At 38.3% G+C, this 22,846-nt stretch overlaps 1 protein-coding gene across 2 annotated transcripts; it reads left to right on the top strand.

The window, feature by feature from the left end:
- Positions 1–1,250: 1,250 nt before the first annotated feature.
- Positions 1,251–21,307, top strand: egfl6 (EGF-like-domain, multiple 6). 2 transcript variants are annotated; one of them, XM_088912922.1, is made up of 12 exons: positions 1,251–1,527; positions 3,599–3,705; positions 5,379–5,471; positions 6,072–6,191; positions 6,902–7,021; positions 7,917–8,051; positions 9,019–9,141; positions 11,715–12,020; positions 17,015–17,092; positions 17,870–17,965; positions 19,735–19,997; positions 20,350–21,307. In XM_088912922.1, exons 1-12 carry the CDS (start codon positions 1,454–1,456, stop codon positions 20,455–20,457), a joined length of 1,623 nt encoding a protein of 540 aa, XP_088769048.1. In that variant the 5' UTR covers positions 1,251–1,453; the 3' UTR covers positions 20,458–21,307. The 2 variants fall into 2 exon arrangements, with proteins under 2 accessions (XP_088769048.1, XP_088769049.1); XM_088912923.1 differs by lacking the exon at positions 1,251–1,527 and having other exon boundaries at positions 5,971–6,191.
- Positions 21,308–22,846: the final 1,539 nt, after the last annotated feature.

Genomic DNA, 22,846 nt, shown 5'->3' with positions numbered 1-22,846 from the left:
CATCTACACTCAAAGTTAAAAAAATCCCCACCTTTCACATTTGTCTTTAAAGAGAACCAGTCTATTTTTCACTGCTAAAAAAACTCATTTCACTCAAGACCTTACCTGTCTCTGTTGTCAGAGACAACCCTAAAAGCACCACATTCCTGTCACTAACAGTACTATTTGGTTGAAAGCCTTTTCTCTTTCCTGCCCATGAAGGAGAACTAACAGAAGTTGCTACTTCCCTGTGAGGAATAACAGGAAGTGCATGATTACCAGACATAAGGCTTCTGAAAAAAGGGTTATGCATTTTCATAGACACAATGAAATTAAATAATCAAATATTGAACCAAATAATAATTTTCTAAATCATTATTTCTGAGATTGATAAGGAAATAAATTCATTGTTCCTTGTTAAATAAACAACGACCATGATTCATTGCCCAAAGGGCAAAACATGCATTTATATCGCGATCAAAGATTCCTTTGAGTTAAATCTTTGGATGCTGAGTGCATTGACTACAGTAGTACTGGCAAACCCAATTAAATATTTCATCACACAGAGAGGGTCACATGCTACTTTTAAGATGTTTTAATACATCTAAATCTCATCACAATTAAATTGAAATGCACTTAATGGTAGTTAAACTTAGCATAGTTTTTATCTCAGCCGATACTAGTTGTATCAGCAAAACTTACAGCTTCAATTAATATACATTAATTGTGGTCAAATCCAGGTGAAATTTCTTTAAAAAGTGTTATCACTTTGAAGCCAGCAACTTATATACAGACAGGCCCGCAGACAGTTTTGTGAAAATGCTGCCATTTAAAATGTACATTGCTCTTTGGTAACCTGTGTGTCCCTTATTTAAATCTAATATACATATGTTGGTATTAATGTTCTATAAGCTCACACTCTTGTTACAGTATACCCTGGGCTGCTGGGTTTCATACACTGACTCACAAAGGTGATCAAGGAGACTTTTCTGAGCCAGTGTGCAGCAGGGAGCTGTGTATCAATCAGGATTTGTTGCATTTCATTTCAGGAAGGTGTCTGGAGCCCCTCAGGCTGTGAGGTTGAGTCCCACCTCCTTCATCGCCTCTCTTGTGTCATTCATTGTAATGACAGCCCAGCTCAGGAATTTCAACTCAGAGAGCTCCTAAGTGCTCCTACATCTGGGAACCTGCTCGTAGCCCTCAGAGAGGGAGAGAGAGAGGGGAAGGGAGAGAGAGAGGGGAAATAGCTGAACAAAGACAAGTGAGAGACTGCTGGAGACTGCCTTGTGCTGTGTTGGGACTCCTGCCTCAAAAGCCCAGCAGTGTGCATGGAGTGAAAAACGACAGGCGAGTACGATCAGGGACAGGAATCTGCAGGGCCAAGGAAAAAGAAAGAAGAAGCTTGATTTGTAGGACAAGAAACTTGAGGAGAAAGTCTGGTTGAAAAGGGCTGCTGGTGGTAAGATCCAAAGACATGATGCCAATTACCTGGATAAGTGTGCTGTCCTTCTTTCTGTATATTTCCACTGGGAATGCTGACATTTACAGGTTAGTAAGAGAGCCACTGAACAAGAGCATGCACAACTGTGACTTTTTTTATTTTGCTAATAAAACAGGCACACTCTCTACAATCTGTAGGTGAAGTACCCAAGGTGTTGATGGGGTTGTGGTTCTGCTTTCCATTTAATTAATAGTTCACTGCCACCTCTCAGGAAATAAATATCCTGGTGGGAAATGTCCTGGTGTAGCATTATTATTACAATTGACAAAGGGTTACTGTTCTATGTTTTGAAAATGTTGAAAAGATGTTTCGAAAATGTTGCGTGAACTTTTGCACTGTGTCTCTGAGGCTGCTATTTGAAATTTGGAAACTGGTCAACTAAATATGGTGCAGCAACTGTTTATAGTGAGGAGGACACCTGTCAGCCTCTTCAAACTCCATTCCTTGTAGCTATTCTTGTTTAATTGAATTAGACTGGATAGGGTTCGGTTTCGTTGAGCAGCTAGGAGTCTCCAAGATAATTTTTAGGAGCAGTCAGAGGGTTGTGAATATGCAAAGCATTTGATATAGCACTGGTTCTTGACAAAGTGTTTTCAGTGTCTGTGGAACAGGGGGAAACAGAAAGAGGCTGTGGGCAATGCAGGAATATTTAACAGCCTTCCTCAAGAATGACCTCCTTTTACATAAGAAAAAGTCACTACCTTCGTCATTATCAACTCTTTTGACACAAATATTAGAATTAATGTATCGTATGTTACTAACATCTATTTATATATATATCACATCACACAAACCACATGAATAACAATAAGAAAAGCTATTTTGCAAAGAAAAAAGTTATGGAAGCTAATCAGGTCAAATGTATCTCGGAAGATATGTGTGTTTATCCGGGTTGTAATATCAATGGGTAAATTATGCTGAATGTTTAAGAATCAACATCATTTTTCTTTTAAAGAATTTACCTTGTACTGCATATGTAATTTCCAGAAGAAGCTGCAAGGACAGCAGCAGTAACACTATTTAATATAATATACCTTTTTGCTAGACTGGAAACATAAGACGTTTTCCATTTAAGTAGAAGTTATTAACTCTCTAAAGCCCAGTGTGCCATCATAGTCTTTACCCTGGTTTGAACACTTCTTCTCTGCTCCAGTAGTTATTCAATTTTTCCAGCAATATATGGAAATATTCCAATTTTTTTGTAATGTATTCAGTTGTGGTTACAACATAAAGGTCCGTTATTTTAATTCCAGTATGACTCTTTGCACAGATCTATTCCTTTGGATTTAAGGTATGCATTAACTGACTTAAATGTTTCCTGGTGGGAAGCAGATGCCTTTTGTCTTGTTCCTCTTTGGAGACTCCATCCTCATTTTTTTACCCCAAATCTTTTCCACAGGTTTCAGGTTGCCAGTCTCAGAAGACAGTGGCTTAATATACCTAATAGGAATGCACAGTCTTCAGCAAGCTGAAGTCTTTATGGCTCTTGCTTTATTTAGATGAGCAGTAAAACTGTCAGTATATACCAGTACTAATTACAGTGCTGGTAGGAAGTTTTTAACCTTTGATGTGCATCATAAAAATATTCTCTGCCAAAAAAACTGGGTGGCTTGTTTGGACAAGTTGAACACAGGCCAGGTCCGCAAAATATTTTTATTCTGCATTAGCCAGACAAACAGGCAGAATGGTTGCAGATGTGCACATGCATTCCTTATTTTAATTTGTTAGAGAAACCGACATCCTGCCAAATCAGCATCCTTTATTGCCTTTTAGTATTTTATTAATTTTAATTAATTTATTTTAACCTGGAGTTCTTACGTTTTTTGCTGGCCTATGTTTTGTTAAATATATTTTCCAAAACAGTATGCTTTTACAAAATCAAACCGGTCATATAAGCCTGTAAGTTTTTACATTATTAAGATAGCAACAGCGGTATCTGTTAAATAGTCAGCTATTCCACTAGGTGTGGAGTTTTAAATGTTTTTTTTTTGGAAGCTTTTTTCTTTCTTTCTTCCTGAAGGTGTGAAGAAGGATGGGGATTCTGAATCTGAGAGTTGCAGAGCTTCTGTTACATTTTCACTTTTCCTAATGGCCTCTTACTTCTCTTTGAATGTTAAGACACAACAGACAGGTCTCATCAGGTACCCAGCCAGGAGTCTGTCGCTATGGAAGGAGACTAGAATGCTGTTATGGCTGGAAGAAGAACGATAAAGGCCAATGTGAAGGTAATTGAAATTTTACTGCATTAGAGAATCTTTTCCTGAGGTAATTCATGAAACCACAAAGTAAGTCAACACGACTCTTTGTGAAACCTCACATTGCTTCCTTTCCTCCAGTTTCAACAGAATATATCCAAAGCTGGTACATTTTTAAGAAAATCTGTTTAGCTGTTACATTCCTGAATTTTCACATTGGCTATTGTTGTACTGTTACTGTCATAAGACGTAAAGTACAGTGGGGATGGAAATCCATTATTAGGAGTATTACCAAATGTAATGTTGGTCATTTTTTTATATTTAACTTCCATGTGGTGGAAACAAACATGATTTGTTTTATTTTTTGTGTGAAGAGGACTGTTGGTGCAATACATAAACAAAAATGGTTTCATTCTTTTCTCGAATTGTTAATCAGAAATAAAACACAAACCACAAGAAAAATGAGAGATTTCACAAAGTCTTCATTATTTTTTCTTGTTTAATTTGATTAACCTGCTTTGAAAGCCTTTGAATAGGTATGAAATAAACATAAGCAAGAGAAAAATGGAAGCCTTTGCTTTCAGTTATGACCAGCACAAGTTTGTGAATCAGATAAATCTTTGATTCATCAGACCTTTCTAACTTAGCAGTAACTTATAATGGCATTGTTCTATGACCCACTATTCTATATCAAAATATTGATAACAAAGTTAATAGAAATACTTAAGTCTAAAGCCACTGCTTCACATAAATTGCCAATGTACTAATGCGATGTGCCAAAGACAAAAGACAAATTTAGAATACTGAGATACAATCTTGTCATTATGTGCATTCACTCTAGATTTCCTTTGTGTTCAAAAATATTCTGAACAACATCTGGAGTGAGGACCCAGCCATGGCCTTAGGGATGAGAATACAACCCCCGATTGTCCACTATGGCTTAAATGTTTCTCTCAAATTCACCCATTTATCTTGCCCAAAGTTCAGAATATGTTTCATTTTCATTCTCCTCCACAAAGCACCACCACCAAGGCACAGCCAGTGTACAACAGAGCATGTTTTCTCATTTGACGTGCCCTTAGACTGGTTACTGTACTTTCAGCTAAAGATAAATCCCACTCACCCATAGTCTGAGACTAATCACGCTAATTTGCATAGAGTACTAATGAGGTGGCTTTCTCATTGAGCATCATCCAGACTTGAGACACTAGTGAGACTGATGCCTGTTTATAAGATTAGTCCAGCTCTATTCTTATGAAGGCTGAGTTCACATCAGTAGACAAGTGAAAGTCTGGTTCTGTCAGATAAGCCTTCATAAACAACAGCTGGCATTACACACTTGCCTCTACTTAGTCTGTCGATATTTTTCAGTTACTCTCAGCAGCCTTTTTGGAATTCTTGTGCCTCTCTCAATCCTTCTGTGTTTAACGTTTTGGATGCCGATTTCTACTTGAATGTGCCAATAAATGGCTACTGGACTATACTCTACAGTTACAGTACACTTCCACTGCTAGGCAAAAAAATCTACTAGTGCTGAATTAAGCAGTCATTTCCATGAACATAAATACCCGCAAAGCAAATCTGTCATTGACACGTGTGAGCAGAAGGGTATGTGCTTCAAGTGTGTATCAGTTAACAGTAAGCGTTGGCTGTTAACACCCCAGGCAAAGAGTAATCTGTCTTTCTTGTGAATGTATTAACAGCTCTCTGTGAACATGGCTGCAAGCACGGAGAATGTGTTGGGCCCAACAAATGCAAATGTTTCCCAGGATATACTGGAAAAGCATGCAATCAAGGTCAGTCTGGTTAATTAGAAGGATTGCAGTATGAAACTGAGGTTACTCCCGATGAGCTTGTTTAATTTTTTTTGTTTTTGGACTGGTCGTCTCTGTTTCTGTTGTTAAAACAGCAGGTGGTCCAGTTGTTTGCTAACGCTCATTCCTTCCCACACACCTGCTGGAGCTTTCAAAATTCCATTCGCAGAAACCTGTAATTAAATAGTGAACTGTACATCTATCGGGCTACTTGCAAACTGTTGCTTTAAGGCAGGAGCAATCTAGCAAATGATATTCTGTTTTAGTATAACTTCCAAGCATTGAACAAGCTCATCCACAGTACATTGCTATTGAAAATGATAATGATACACCTTTATCATTTTTAACTGAGAAACAAACAGTAGTGAAGCTAAGATGAATTGTTTTATACAGAAATCAATCAGACAGGCCAAAAATATACAAATGTTTTATGTTAAACCACAGAAAAGCAGGAAATAACTCTCGTCAAATTAACAAACAGATTGTTGAACATTGATGGCACAGACCACAATGCTCCCTGACTCCAGATATCTGCAGGGGAGACAGAACGAAAACAGTGAGAGTGTACCCCTGTCCACACAGATCTGAATGAATGTGGCCTAAAACCACGCCCCTGTGAGCACAGATGCATGAACACTCATGGCAGCTACATGTGCTACTGTCTCAATGGATACATGCTGATGGCCGACGGCTCATGTGCCAGTAAGTGGAATTATCCTGGTTTAAACAGCGTTCCCAGTGAAGAGCGACTGTTGTTGTCGACATGTCTCTTAATATGTTTATATAGGAGTTGAAAACCACACTTAGCTTAGCGGGCAAGTTATTGACACTAAAAATGCGTCAATGAAGCATTTATAGATGATGATAATATGACAATTCTTAATACACTTGCAAATGTATGCACCTCTTAATAGAGGAAAGTTCCTTACAGGTGTTGACAGTTCTAATTCTATGTTTAAATATGACAGGTTATACATCATTTAAACAGGGAATTTGCAACCCCTAAATTTTTCCCAAATACTCCTTTCCAGATTATTCCATTCACTATTTTAAATGAGCCGATATGAAATAAATGGTTTTCGTTATATAAAGAGGTTGTTGTGGGTTTAGGACTGTAGTTCTTATTTGTGAATACAAGCCTACAGTACCTGCTTCTATTTTTTAGAAAACAGCAATAGAATTCAAGATTTTTTTTTTATTCTTGATCTTTGTCAGTACTCACTTTCAGAAGCTCCATGTTGTTTGAGATTTCATCTTTAGAAATGAGCGGAAGAGTCACACATATCGCAAATAAAAAAAGAGACCTAGGTTCTGAATATTCTCCTCTATGGGGGTAAATAATACCCATAGGCCCAGGCCCTGGCCTAAGAGTGTCCACTGAGTAACCAGGACATGTTCATCTTGGCTGGCAGATTCCAGGACTTGCGTCATGGCCCACTGTCAGTATGGTTGTGAAGAGGTCCAGGGCGAAGTGCGCTGTCTCTGTCCTTCGGCAGGACTTCAACTGGGACCAGACGAGAGAACCTGCGTTGGTGAGCACCTCTTAATCTCACTGCGATCAATATTCGGTGTCTCAGATGATTACCTTAATTTGGTTTCATAGCTACATCTTCTTGCCTTTTAGAATTCTAGCATCCCAAGTAAGCCTTACACTGTAAAAGGAAAGCTACACATTCCATGTATTTAGCTATAATGATACTAAATAAGAGATCCTTTCATAATGGTTATTCCAGGGGCACTTATCATGAGTGAAAAATTCCAGTTGTAAAGTCTTTACATTCTGTAATATAGCTGAGAAAACAACTGCAGTTTCTTCTAGAAAAGCAGCTTTAAATGAATGAGAATCTATAGGCCATTGACTATACAGCTCTGTGGTTGACAATGAGAAGAATGACTGTCTTCTTTAAAACACAGTGACACTGGGCATTGAATTGTTCCTGTCATGTGCTGTGCACTGAGGCCACATGGGGGACAAATACTTGAGATTTATACCATTGATATGCTCCGACTTTTTTTGGAAGGGAATAATGCATTACAATCTGTATAAACTACATGAGGCTCACAAGAAAAAGCAAAAATCCTCTAAAAAGAACTTTGCAAAGAGTAAACAGAAGTAGAAAATAAAAAAAAACGTATCTCCTTTAAGTATGCCTTTTTGCCGTACATTTGCAAATGTATAAGATCAGGACATTGCAGTATGTCTTTTATGTCTTTTACAATCTTCTTGTAAATTACATTAAATAGAATCTGTATTTTAAAGCTGTCTAAAGTGTGGATAGAGGTTTATTTGAACAACAGGTGCATTAACAGAGATTCTAAATATTGTTGTATTTTGTATTGTTTATACAGTATGATTTGTATTTTGTATATTGTTGTATTTTGTATTGTTTATATGATTTGTATTTTTCCCACCACTTTATTTAACAGATGTTGATGAATGTTCAACAGGAAAACGTCTCTGCCCTTACAATAGACGATGTGTAAACACTTTTGGAAGCTACTACTGCAAATGTCAGATTGGTTTTGATCTCGAATATGTTGATGGCAAATATGATTGTGTGGGTAAGGTACATTGCTCAAACTACATTTTTACAAAGGTTGGACGCTGCAGAATTATGGTTTACGGGGTAAAAAAATAGAAACAATGTTGGGAATTACATTTAACCAAAGAAAATGCATTAACTAAGAACTAAGTTTTAGAACATGCTAATTTCTTAGAAAACAGACTTCTGCTTTCCAGTGTAATAAACTTTAGAATGGTTTGTTTTTAATTACTTAATTTAATTTTTAATGTTACCTTGTGTTCTCTGAATCAAGATAGTGAACAGTAGGTTATAAAGATACTGTATTATCTATATGCAGGCATTTTTTTCCAATTCTATTCAAATCAGAAAATGCTGTCCAAGGTCTTTGATCACTCTCACGACTGGCCCTAGAATGGTAGTTATAACACCTCCCATCAAAATGATCTTCAAAATTGCTTAAAGCATTCAACAGAACACAGAACAGCATTCTAAACACAAGATTAGTGTAGGAGGTGTCTAGTGTTAGTGTGCTAACCAACACCGCAACTTAAATCAGACTCAATGGGCTGAACAGCTTTTTTTCAGCAGAATCAAAGACTCAAGTTTTAAATTTCATTGTGCGTCTTTGGAACACCATTGATAATCAGACACTTGCTATTCAAAGGCAACATCAAACTCTAGCAGAGCTTGACCTGGGGCTCATCAAAGAATGAAATGCAATTCCCCATGGTCACAGCTGAGCTCTGATTAGATTACTCAGTGTGATGTGGTCACAGGTGCAAGGGGTGAACATGCCCTACATCGAAACTGAGAGTTCTTCTTGAAATGCAGATGAAATGGCTTTTTAATCATTAAGGTATAGTAAAATTTCCCGGTAATGGAATACAATTGAATGTCGCGTCTGCAGACTATTTTGCTGGAGAGTTTATTGTTAGACAAAACTTGTTAAGGTAGGTATGTGCGTAGTCTTTGCCTGCTGAAATGGAATTCTGCTGTGCTTTCAGATGTTGATGAATGTGCAAGCAACATCCACAAGTGCAGTCCCCAGGCTCAGTGTTTGAACACACACGGATCCTACAAATGTAAATGCAAGCCTGGCTTCAGAGGCAGTGGCTTTGATTGCTCTGGTAAGAAAAATCCTAGCATTCAAGCGATGACAGACAGTTTATGTACACATCTTACAGAGTTTCAAAAGTGGAACAAATCTCCTGCCTTCAGAAGCGCTGATTTGAATTCCATGACACAAGTTGGGAGACTTTAAAGATGTATTGTAGTGGAAATGATTTACTGTAGTATTGCTGGGCTGAGATTCACTTTTTCTGTTTCTTCCCAACACAAATATTAAAGGGAAGCAATACGGACTTTCCTGCTGTGTCCTGGCTGCTTGTGCCCTGATTGTACTTGTAATTAGGCAGCAGACATAATTATACCCAAAGACGGTTTCCTGCTTTTGGATCTTTTCCAATCTGCATATGCTTGGAGAGGAGGTCACATGAGTTAAACCGCACCTATACAAATACCTGCACATAACTGCGTCAATATCTGAAAGACAGGCGAGAAAAAACCCTCTCACAGGGAACCCCAGTGAATCCTTCATTCTAGTCAAAAAGCTGGATGGATAAATTGCGTAGCAAGTTTCACAAGCCGTTTCAAGTGATATGTTTGGGTTGCAGAAGCAAATAAGGTTTTGTAAATGCAAGATGCCTTTCTATTTTTTAGTCAAGCCTTTTTTCCAAAATTCATGGGATGGAGACAAAGGCAGTGCTGATGATTTCCTCAATGGTGAGACTGTTTGGTATTAAAGGCTTTGCATTTCCCATTGCCCTTTTCCTGCTCAGTCTTACCTCCCTCACCTCTAGTGGACAATGCAGTGTTCGTGCCCACATCCCCTCCTCCTGTGTCCAGTTCTGCACCTCTGAGGCTCTGTGCGTCTGACTTGTTAGGCTCTTGCAAACATTTTGCATTGTAGTTTGTAGCCATCAGCATGCAGCTTCCATCAACCCTGCTCCTAGGAATGTCTGACACGAAAGATACGCTTACTTGCAGTGCTGGTGCCAAAATACCACAGAGTCCTGATACATGTGCTTTTCTGCTCAAGGCGCATCCAACGGCGAAGCATGTTCGTGCTTCATTTGCAATGCATTGCGTATTCATAGTTAAAACAAAGAGTGGTGTGGCCAACTGATTAAACAAATTACATCATACACCAATAAATGTCAAGGTTTTATAGCGGAATTTAGCTACATAATTAGTAAGGACATCTTATTTCAACGTTAGTCTTGCTTTTTTATCCCAAGATAACATTTCTAATTTCTCTAATGAAAAAGTGAAGAAAAACCAAAGAAACTGCCATGTTTTAGGGAGGTGACAGTTGTCATGATTTTAAATTGTCCTGTTAAAAACAACTGGTTTTCAAAAAGTACTGTGTTCGCCTGTTGTATTTGTCCTGGAGAACGAGTGAACAAACCTGATCAATTCCAGTCAACAGATATAATAAATTAGTCATAAAAAATATTCACATGTATCTGCTTTGAGCATAGCTCATGCACAGCTCTATTAATAAACAAGTGCCAAGTCCCACTTTTCATGAGTAAAAAACTTTACAAGTGTCAAGAAAGCACCCAGACAAGACACTGGTAATTGAAATTATTTCAGAACTCTTTACTACTGTAGGTGCTGCCTTAAACATAAAAATATTCACCTTGGTTTCCTGTGTAGCTAGAAGTCTAGCTCAATAGGTGTTTTCAATATCTCTTAGTTAAAAGCTAATTAGTGTTTGATTTTCATATTTTCGCTTTCATAACAAAGCATATAATCACATAATGGCACACCATGTTTACTGCTAGAACAACCACTAATTGTATTGTAATGGAATAGGCTTTAGGAAAAAGGAAATGATTGTTTTCTTGCAGCAGCCCGTGAAGAATCAGTCTCTAAAAGCATTTCTAATACCCACAAATCCATCTCCTCAACTCAAATTCTTGTATTTATGGAAGGTTTTTTTTTCATCTCCTATAATTTACCAAATCTTCTCTTCACTGTTAAACGTCCTGTCTGCAGCAAACAAATACAGTACTCTTCATCAAACTATTTAACATTTTGTTCTGCAGCATAATAGGGGACACAGATACATTAGCTTTTAAAGGGACATTACATGCTTCATTACACCAAAAAGAGGAACATGGGCCCTCTTAAACAATGTGCAATGAAGGCCTGCGTTTCACAAGTTTAAATCTCAACATGTGAACGCAGAGTATTTGGAATGATCTTGTTTGGGTAAAAAGGAGATGTGGAATTTATCATTTCTCCTTCTCCAAACTTTAATTTCTGTCCTGAAGCTGCCATTGTCAGAAGATGTGATAGGGTTATAGAGTACTGTATGTCTCACATGTACCATGTGCAGATTTTTAAGTGAGTGCAGTTTGTTTTGCATTTTTTGAGGTTGTAGACAGTTGTAGTATGTACAATGTGTAGAAGATGAGAGAGAAACAGCCTTATGCATGATCACCATTCAGGTTGTGCGCACAACCAAAACCTCTTGATTCCACAGCCAAAAGCCATTCCTACAGTCTTCAGACAACATGCAAAAATGTGTTGCATTATGTGAGATTGTTTAAAATTATAGCCTGTATTTCATGGGAGACTTTGTCACTTAGGTGAAACATAGTCCCACTCCCAATTTCTTTGTTAATTCTTCCAGCCATTCCTGACAGCCCCAGCAAAGAAAGCCCACGGATTCTCGGAAATGGCAAGGATCCCGTGACAAAGCTGGTGGTCGACAACAACAGGGAGCTGGAAGGGGAACAGCGGAAGAATGTCATCCCTGAGCCCCAGCCCACTGCACCTCCCAAAAATCGCCTGCAGCCATTCGATTATGAGGATGGGGTCTATATTGGGGGCACAGTGGAGGAAAAGGAGCCTGAGGATGATGTGTTCCTGGAGGAAGAGGACAACCTGGAGAACCAAATCGAAAGCAAAGAGACCAGCCGTAGGGGAGATGTGTTCAGTGAGTTCCACTTCCTTTCACTCTGATTATACTGTCGTGTTCCTATATTAAACTGGACAGCCACATGCCAGAATAAACAAACACCTATTATAAGGGCTTCATGATAATTATTATACTAGATTGTTTTACTTGGACATAGGTAGAAATAATTGCTTTTCGATTCTTTTTTTTTTCATATTAAATTGGGTCAGTCCCATATGGTATTAGTTTGTTAACGCAAATCAGAGAATTTTGCTTTTACAATAATTTGGTCCTGCTGTGTCTTTCGTTGCAATTCAACGTAGCTTTGATTTTTGTGAGGAATTTATCCAGTACTTTTAAGTTGACTTCAAATGAAAAATGAGAGATGAATCATCTGATAGAAGACTTAAAGGTTGCTGGCTCACACTCTGGCCAGGAGACCCCTGGAAGTGGTACCACAGTTAGCCAAGCTCTACCAGCGATGGCTAAGGTGCTGTCAGCTGTTTCAGTATTATTATAGTTTACACAAAAGTTAATCACAGTCATCAAAAAGGACAGTGTGAAGTAGTACAACTCAATGCAATTTCTCACACAAGTATTCATATACTGGAGGCTGTGAGAGTCCCTAGGAGAGATATTCTATAGTTCAGTGACTTGCAAATGAATGTTTCCTGAGAGCTCAGGTCATTTATCACAGCTGTACAATGTTCTGTCTCTTCCTAAATTCCACATTTTAGTCCAGTACAAATTGTTTCTGACCTTTACAGGTGTCCGAGCTAAATGTACTCGTTCTTTCATAATTAAAGACACCACACTTGAGTTCAGACTTTTGGAAAACTTAACAGTTTGGCAGAGCATAAAGGCAATTTGTACTCTATCTCATCTTGGCTCTTTCAAACTATATTTGTAATCAGATCCTGACATCTGTTGAGACTTTGCTTAGCTTGGAAAACACTCAAAATTGAACTTGCTGGATGGTATTTTATTTCAAGTATGGCATGTTATGTTTGATGCTGTATGGAAATGTAGTGCAACAGAGAGCTCGTGGTTATCTAACATTATCAAGTGGAGAACTGTGTAGCACTGCAAAGTAACACAGAGGTTGATTCCATGCTGAAGAGTAGAAAGACGTAAAAAACAACATTTTGACAGTGGGGTCCCTTCAGGTGTGATAGAAAATAAGAGGGGAGCAGGAATATAAAACACAGGGGTGATAAAGAAAATAAAACAAGAGTTTGCAAGAAAAAGAAATCAGGGAGATGAATTTCAGGACAAGTGTAAAAAAGCTGTAAAAAGCTGTAAAACGTAATATCTATTGATCCAAAATGTCTTTCCTCTTCAGGATGGACTTAACTTGTCCTTTTTCCTATTTTTAACTCAAAGTTTTAACCCAGTTTCAACTCAAAGAGGAACTTGGTTTTTTATTAGTGGAGATTATTTTATTTCTAAGTTACATTTGTTACATTTTTTTTACAAATACGAATTCATGTTGTAGTGTAATGCATGTTGCTTAAATATAAAGAAATTCATTTTAATATGAAACATTCTTGTTGACTTTAAAACTATGGCTTTGAAACCATGGTACCCCCCTGTCAGACACTTTTCTTTGAGGTCCTTGAACAAACATTCCCTTGTGGGTTCTTAACTCCTCAGTAGTTTGTCACCCCAGGGGGCCATAAAATGCATTATGTTTTTGAAAAGTATAAACCCACACTTATTAGATCAATGAAATACATTATTTTAAAACCTAACCCTTAAAGGGGGGTGTATATTCATGAGTACTCTGTTTCCTGTGTCAGATAAACACATGTTTGTCTGTTACTTATTTCTGTATTAGTTATTAACCTCTTGAAAGCCCTTGTCTGGACCTCATTCCCCATAAAGCTGTGGGAAGTACCTGCTGCCTTCAATCACCTGAGCAGTGCTGAAAGACAATGGTCCAGACAAGGGACCATTATTTTGTCTGAACCTGCTGCCCTCTTACACAGTCCTGAATCCTAAATGTTAGAGGTCAATGTTAGAAGCCTGTTAATAAAAGTCCTCTCCAGGCTGATCTATCAGCCCGGAAAGACCTATAACTCTTGTAGATCTTTTTAGTGTTCTGCCTGTGCTTTAGCTAAGACTCATAAAGTGCTCGTTGGCTCTTCTTTCCTTGTCTGACTGTTAGAGCAATCCTGTGTGTCACTACAGCTGGATTTGTGAGCTGTAACTTATCTATTAAACGCCAGCTGCCAGAGGATGTCCATTCTCCCATGAGCACAGTCTCATTAGAGTGTCCTTCATTTCTGGGGACAGGAAGGGACACTATTTTTTCCAGATTTTTTAACAATTGATGTCCAAATGTATCAACCCTCCCAATTACAGATAAATTATGAAAACCTCTTAATTAAAATCACGCAGGGAAATTATATATTATGTTTGTGTTTTGTCATAAACCTTATACTGAGGCAGGTTTTGCAAAGCCCATTTCACCTAAAGTATAATTTTCAAAATACGTATTTGAGCAGAAGATCTATTTAAATGTTTTTGAAACAACTATCCCAACTAAAGATATTTATTAAATCCATTAAAATGTTTAAACACATTTCTGAGGAAAATTATTTTGAAGACCCTATTTGCCTACACATTAGAATAATTCTACACAGACTGGTAGGGAGGGCTAGTTTATTTTTTCTGAATTTCAAAGGTGGAACTACAAGAGTTTGTTCTTATTATTCTTATGAGTTGGGAGTCCTTGTGCTTCATTCCTGCAGAAAGAATTAAGCCTTTTAACCTAAGCTGGGAGGAAGCAATAACCTCCCAGAACCCTTATGCACACAAATGCCTTTCACCTCCCCTCTCACTGAAAGAGCAGAACATGACACAGAATAACTTTTCTTTTTTTTTTGGCAAATGCTTGGTATTACTTTACTTTTAATTTAATAAAATGCTTGAAAAAGAGAAGAAATTCCCTAAAATTATTTTGAATTACATGAAGCCCTCACTGAAAAATGCAAGTATGTCTAAGTATTGTAATGCAATGTGTGGTACTGCATATTGTGTTCTGTTGAGACTGGAGAAACGTATTTCTTCAATTGAAATCCCAATAAAGCTATGGAAGATTCGAAAGGCATTATTCTGCAAATGTTTGTGGCAGTAAGAAGTTGTAAGTCTAACATCTATTTTCATAGACAAGTCATTTCATTATGTGGTAGGCTTTGCATTTCTCTGGGCTGGGGAAGGAGGGGAAATTACATCAGTTTGCATTGCCCTGCTTTTTTGCTCTAAAAACATACCTGCGAGTAATTTTCAGAGCCCAGTGGCTTTGCAGCCTCACCAAATTAGCCTCATTGCATTAACATATAGCGACAGATAGGAAGTGGGACAAAGTTACTACATGGTTCCTCTCGAATTACACATTGATTTTACAATGCTTCCACCGCAATTAAATGGAAAATTTGAACATGCATATAATTTAAGTCCTTGCAAATCAATCTCCAGCTCGACGTTGGTAAAACCAAAATGGTAATCTTTGATTTCAGATGGGACAGGAATGGATTACTACTTCTTGTGACTGACGGTGAGATTCCGGAGAGGATAGGCACCTTTAAGTTTCTTGGCATAACAATCTCTTCCGCTTTGAAATGGGAGACCAATGTACACCAGATAGTGAAGAAAGCCCATCAGAGACACTATTTTGTCAGGAAGCCATGGTTCATTTTTACAGGGCAACAATTGAGAGAGTATTCATTTTTTTCTGTGATGGTCCTGTTTGGGAACTTAGCCACTCAGGAGAGGAAACAGCTGCATAGAGTGGTTCACATTGCTTCTAAAATAATTGTCCGTGACTTACTGTACCATCTGTGTTTCCGTATACGCAACACGTTTAAATGAAAAAACTCTGAAAACTATCAGTGACCTCTCCCACCCAGCTTTTCCCTTGTCTGAGCTCCTTCCCATAATATGGCCATGAAGTGACAAATTAGTCATTTGTAAAGGCTTTGCGTGTATCACAATACAGTGATTGCAGCAGTTGCGCTGTCAAGATTTCTAACTCCTAGATCATGTCTACATAAAAGTCATGTAGTGTTTTACCAATGTAAAATTTCTAGCTGAAAAACTGTGACACAATTGTCTCTGCCTGCAGTGTGATCATTATCATATTTAGTCTGACAATGGGCTTGGAGGTTAGAATGCTTTTAAAAGCAAGAGGAGACAAGCCCTGTGCCATCAATCAGTTAGGACTTGGAATTTCACTTCAGGAAAATAGCCAGGCAGTGTGTGAGTACCCTAGGGATATAGTTTTTTGAGCGCTTCATCAGCTGGGAGTCGTGCAAGGATTTGGACCTTTTATTATCTCCCCCCAGAACAGCTGGAGAAAAAAAGCAGAGCAGACCCTCATTACAGAAAGTCTGTCATCAGCCTGGAAATCTGCTGCGATGTTTGTCCTGCACTAGTGTAGGTTCAATTAGCTCGGGCCTCAGTACATCTGGTGCCTTAGAGTGTTCACAAAGGGGAACGTTTGTTTTAGTAACTTTAAAGAACCTCGGAGACCATTTTCCACAGTCAAAATTTAATACTGGGCGTGTTAAAAGATAAATGACAGTTTGGCGAGTGCGAGCTTGCAGATTTAAATGAATTAAATCTGTTGTCTTGTTTGAAGTGGATTTTTTTAAATATGGACAGCTTCCCAAATATACATTCCTTGAGGAAAGAACAGTGTTTGATGTCTTAATACAAAAAAAAAATGCAGTTTTTAAGTCTGCATAACGCCAAATTGTACAATTAGGTCTAATTGTTCATGTAGAGCATGTTTTTTTCCTGTCGGCAAGGAAGACCGGGAGTAAAAAGCATGGAAACGTTACGATAACCTGGGCTGCCAGATTTTATATTATTCACCATCACAATTTAAATAAAACATTGTAAAATCATATCACAGGAATCGCTTTGTGATATAGAGTCATTAATTCAAGTCACTCAGTTTTCCATACATAAATTAATTACATTACTCGCATGACAGCTTCAGACAGTGACTTGTGCTGTTTCTTGCCCAGTCCCTGAGGAGTACAAGTCTGCAATTGGTCGTCTAACAGTGACGAAAGAAGCTCCTGCCGTGGTGCCTGGCCACGAAGGTACGGTATATCTATCTCTTCTCTTCAGATTAGCTCACAGGCCCCTACTAAATCATTTTCTACAACCAAGCCATAACCTTGTAAATTAATTGGTACCTGTAAATAGGTACAAAGGCAAAGGAACCCAAAGGGACAATTCATTAAAACTGTGGATTTCAATGTTCCAGCCAAACATATTTGAATAAACATGAGAACATAAGTATAGTTTACAGAGGGGTACACTTATCCCATCTACTATGTTCACTTTACTAGGATCTGATACAAAAATGTCATCTAGCTCATTCTCAAAAGAAACTGTCAGAAAGGCTGTTGGATTCCACAACACAGTTTAGCAGCTTATTCTAGATTCCCAAAGCCCATTGTTAGAAAGTGTCTCCTGATATCAGTTTTAAATGCATATAGTTTACGCTTGTGTTTCCTCTGATTCTTGTTTCACTGTTGAGACTGAAGTCATCAATAACAACTGCCTTTCTGACAGTTTCTTATGAGAATGAGTTAGATAAGTTTGATTTAAATTCTACACTTTTAAATATATATTCTAAAATTCTGTTTACCTTTTTATTTTACGTAAAGTTTTTGCTCATTAAGTGTTATTTTCATGTTATTGTTTCCCTTCTTGGTGCATGTGAAATACGAGCATTTAGAATTTAATGTATTAGTAGTAGCTATTACGTTTTTTATTTGTCAAAAAACACTGCTTCAGTTTTTCAGTTATGCAATTAACAATGCTGGAAAGATAACGCACTTGTACATTTAGCTTATGGTTGCATCCTTCAGAATTCATCATCGACTGTAGCTTTAACCAAGGAGCTTGTGAATGGATGCAGGACACTGAAGATGACTTTGACTGGAGTGTAGCAGACCATGATAATGGTAAGATATAAACCAGAATGAAAGCTGTTACTTTTGCTTGCCATTGCATTAAACCATTGTTCTTGTAGAAAGTAGCATACATGCAATATACAGTGAAAAAGTATTTTTATTGCTATTATTGCATATTTGTCACACTGGATGTTTTCAGAACTTTAGACAAAATCTAGGATTAGATAAAGGGAACCTGAGTGGATAAATGACACTTTATTATTATTATTTAATTTATTTAATAAACAAAGTTATCCTACACATCCCTTGTGTGAATACGTAATTGCCCCCTTACACTTAATAACTGGTTGTGCCACCTTTAGCTGCAATGACTGCAAACAAGTGCTTCCTATAATTCTTTCACATTGCTGTGGAGGAATTTTACCCCACTCTTCCTCAAAGAACTGGTTTAATTCAGAAACATTGGTAGGTTGTCGAGCATGAACTGCTCGTTTCAAGTCCTGCCATAGCATCTCTTTTGGGTTTAGGCCTGGACTTTGACTAGGCCACTCCAAAACCTTAATTTTGCTTCTTGTCAGCCATTCTGATGTGGACTTGCTTTTGTGTTTTGGATCATTGTCTTGCTGCATGACCCAACTACGCTTCAATTTGGACATTCTCCCTAAGACTTTTCTAATACAGAGCAGAATTAATGGTTCCTTTAATTATGGCAAGTCGTCCAGGTCCTGAGGCAGCAAATCATCCACACACCTTCACACTACCACCACCATGTTTGACTGTTGGTATGATGTTCAAATTGTGGAATGCTGAGTTTGCTTTATGCCAGACATAATGGGACCCATGTTGTCAAAAAAGTTCCACTTTTGACTCGTGTCCATAGAGCATTCTCCCAAAAGACTTGGAGAATATCCAGGTGCTACTGTTCTTGGCAAATGAGAGACGAGCATTTCTGTTCTTCTTGGTTAGTAGTAGTTTCCGCCTTGCTACTTTCCCATGAAGCCCATTTTTGTCCAGTCTCTTTCTGATTCTGGAGTCATGAACACAGACCTTAGCTGAGGCAAGAGAGGCCTGCAGTTCTTTGGGTGTTTTTTTTAGGATCCTATGTGACTTCCTGGATGATTTCATGCTGCGCCCTTGGAGAAATTTTGGCAGGCCGACCACTCCTGGGAAGATTCACTACTGTTCCAAGTGTTCTCCATTTGGAGACTATGTCTCTCACTCTGTTTGGTGGAGTCCCAGAGCCTTAGAAATTGCTTTGTAACCCTTTCCAGACTGATAGATATCAACAACCTTTTTTCTGATCTCTTCAGGAATTTCCTTTGACTGTGGCATAATTTGCTTGTTGAATCTCTGTGCTGGCAACTTGACTCTGATGGTAAGGGTAAAAATAAGTGAGGTTTATACTGAGCAGGGCTGGCTGTAATCAAGCCTGGCTGTGTCAGTTGACTCTAAATTATCCCTTTAATTGAGTTGATTTAAGTAATTGCAGGGGGCAATTACTAAATGTGTTATTTGTTCACTCAAGTTCCCTTTATCTAATATTAGATTTTAGTTGAAGACCTGAAAAACATTCAGTGTCAAAAATTTGCAATAATAGAGGAAATCAGTAAGGGGGCAAATGCTTTTTGCACTGTAAACACATGAATGCTTTATTAAAGAAGTACGCTTCAGAGCAAGATTGTATCATCATACAAAATACCATTCTTTCACTTTGTCTTCTTTTCAAATATTTTGGCCTTCAGATCGTCAGGGGCTCCATTTTCTAGTTCTTTTGAAAACATTTTACAGCAGTCCTCTCCCCTTGGTTGCATGCTTATTAGGAATCGGATACTACATGGCTGTTCCGGGATTTGTTGGCGAGAGGAAAGACATTGGGCGCCTGAAACTCCTGCTGAGTGACTCTGCATCACAAAGTGGCTTCTGCTTGACTTTTAACTACCGATTGATTGGCGAGAGGATTGGCAAGCTCAGAATCCTGCTGGATGACAGCGGCTCTCCTCTCTGGGAGCGGAGCAAGAGCAGAGACGAGAGCTGGCAAACGGAGCTTGTGACTGTGTCCTGGAGTGAAGCAGCTCCAGAACATGTTAGTATTCAAGCCGTACAAACACGATGTTGAAATATTGCCTTCCAGCCTGGGAAATCAGTATTTTTAATCCCTTTCAGTTTTCTTGAAAATATCACATATGTAGTAATAATAATAATTATTTTTTTTGTTGTTGTACATTTCACAATGTTTCGTTTAGTCTTATGCTAATGACTTGTTTTTACTGGTCTTGTCTCATTCAGTTTTTTGTCCTTTCCCTTGTAATAGATACAGAGATATGGTCACAGAGATAGGAGTAGCACCAGAGGCCTTGGTGTGTGCCTGGAAGTGTAACAATGGGTTCAATTAAGTCAACCAATTTTATAAATTTCTTCTTCTGCTTGTTCTGCAGGTTGTCTTTGAAGCTGAACGTGGAAAAGGAAAAGCTGGAGAGATTGGGCTGGACAATGTTGTTTTAACCTCTGGATCTTGTCAAGAAGATGAATCTGTTGTGTTTTAAGCCAATTTGCACTTTGCGAAGGTGCAAGGCTTGATGATCCAGTAAGACAACACACCTCAAAGGCAGAACCTTCTTTTGAATGTTTCTGTCTTCAGAGTCTACAGTAATTAAAAAATGAACTAGAATGTTTACATGAATCCTCATTAAAGAAGAAAAATCTTTTGTGTTCTGTATTTCTAAATACTTCCCTTTTGTAGCACATACAAAAAACAAACCTCTGTAGTTTGTGTAGTTTTGCTTTTTTATTTATAGTGTCTTAAAAGCAAATATCTGAAGACAAGTACAAGCTGGGGGTGGTTATGTGCTTTTTTGCAGATTTAACACAATACGTTTTCCTATTGATGTCAGTCAAAATATTGATGTTTTGTAAGTTACGGTAGAGTATCACAACATAAGGAAACAAATGAACATACAGCTACACCTTTCAAAGAAATATGAGCATTGTTTTAATTTGGAGTTAATTAGTTTTTTTAAATATAGGCATCTCAGTTTTTTTTTTTAAGAAAACATGGGGAATATTAGATATATAAACTAAAACAGTATGTTGGATTATTCTGCAGCTTACTTTAAAAAACACTACTGTTCCACAAATTATGGCAATGTTACAAAATGTACTGTACCACATTGTAGTGTGGAATATAGGGTTGGGTTAAAGAAGACAGCATTGATCAAACGGAATTATGTATACTAAAATGAACCTTCAAGTAATTCCGCTGATCTTCTGCAATGTTCTCAAAATGTATTGAATGAGTCTTTCATCTTATGTTTTTAAAAAAGTTCATTATCAGTGTAACTATGTTTAACAGCTGTAAATTTTGCTTTATTATCATAATAAATCTGTTTGTTTTTATACGTGTTGTGTATTATTTTAATGTCAGCAAAGAAAAATTAAAAGTGCAATGAAATCAATCTTGTTAAACATCATGACCATATAGGACACAAACAGAAGCCTACCCCATTTTACCCATTTAATGCTTGTTGGTGCTTTAATTGTGTGAATACCCTTTTGATTGTTCCAGTACCAAACAGAATTTTTAGTCTGTCAGGTGGTTCTACACTTAACATTTATGAGATAATGTTTTAACTTGGATAATTAGAATACATTGATTAAGTTAAGATCACTTTATTAGCCATATAGAATTTCTTGCATTAGGAATTCATCTTTTCACATACCCCAGCTTGCTCTCCATGTGACACACTGACAGGGAGAGAGAAGCTTGGGGTCAGAGCACAAGGTCAGCCATTGTACAGCACCCCTAGAGCAGTTGGGGTTAAGGGCCTTCCTCAGGGATTCCTCTGCTGGCGGAAGGATTTGAACAGCAACCTTCCAGCCACAGGCACAGATCCTTAGCCACAGTGCCACCATTCTGCCTCTAAGTTGACATCATTATTTTCACAGAATTGTGTTTAATTGTCATACAGTCTCTGTGTGCCCTGCTGTTCACCAAGATGAAATAACAACTCCAGCTGATTTTTCTATTCTTTGAAGAGATGTGAGCAGACCTGCTTCCTTCCATTTTCTAAGTCCCTTATCCAAAACAGGGCCATAGAGGAGCCATAGTTTATCCCAGCAAGCAACAGGCACAAGGTGGGATACACCCTGGATGCGACACCAAGCCATAGTAGGGCAGACAGATACAAACACAGACACACACAATAACACCAGGGCAAGTTTTTTACAGAAGCCAGTGTAACGAATACACCCGTCCGTATATAACAGGGATCTCAGCCGCCCGGGCTGGGGGAGTTCTCCTTTAGCTCAGCCGGCAAGTTCCCTGTTGTGTGACGCCGGAGACCCAGGTTCGCACCCAGGCAGTGAGGGACGAATTGGCAGGGCAGGAGTGGCAAGGGGGAAAACCTGTTACACCAACTAATCTACCAACATGACTTTGGACTGTGGGAGGAAAGTGGGGCACTTTGAGAAAACCCATGCAAACATGGGGAGAGCATCCAACCCCCAGGCAGTTATCACCCCAGGTCTGGAACTGAACCCTGGACCCCAGTGCCACAAAGCAGCAATGCTGACCACTGGACCACTATGCCGCCATTTCTTCCAGTGGCTATCAAAATTATTTTAAGTTACAAACAATATCCCCCCACCCTCCCTAAAAGGAAATGTATACCATTTTATTTGTTTGAATTTAGTGTGAAACTTTCACCCTGCATTCTAAAGCTGTTGTGTAACATTATCAGGCCACTTCTTCATGCTGTGGCTGCTGACATTATTGGGCATCCCACAGCAGGAAAGTTCAGCCATTTCTTTCTTAGCTGAACGTGATGACAGACAGACCAAGGACCAGATGGGCAGGAAACCAAATAAAGATTAAGCAGATATAATTGCATAAACAACTGAAAGTTACAGTGTAGTGACTGACATCTTCAAAATGTG

Source organism: Atractosteus spatula, chromosome 4 (assembly GCF_055471065.1).
Source record: "Atractosteus spatula isolate fAtrSpa1 chromosome 4, fAtrSpa1.hap1, whole genome shotgun sequence".
In the NCBI taxonomy this organism is placed as follows: Eukaryota; Metazoa; Chordata; class Actinopteri; order Semionotiformes; family Lepisosteidae; genus Atractosteus; species Atractosteus spatula.
The sequence above is the reverse complement of the archived record's forward strand: the minus strand, read 5'-3'. Positions and strand labels throughout refer to the sequence as shown.

Excerpts from the sequence above, each read along its gene's own strand:
- egfl6 (XM_088912922.1), top strand. The coding sequence starts at position 1,454 with ATGATGCCAATTACCTGGATAAGTGTGCTGTCCTTCTTTCTGTATATT. Across the intron at positions 5,472-6,071 it reads TGGAAAAGCATGCAATCAAG|ATCTGAATGAATGTGGCCTA; the intron begins GTCAGTCTGGTT and ends CTGTCCACACAG. Across the intron at positions 12,021-17,014 it reads CCGTAGGGGAGATGTGTTCA|TCCCTGAGGAGTACAAGTCT; the intron begins GTGAGTTCCACT and ends TTTCTTGCCCAG.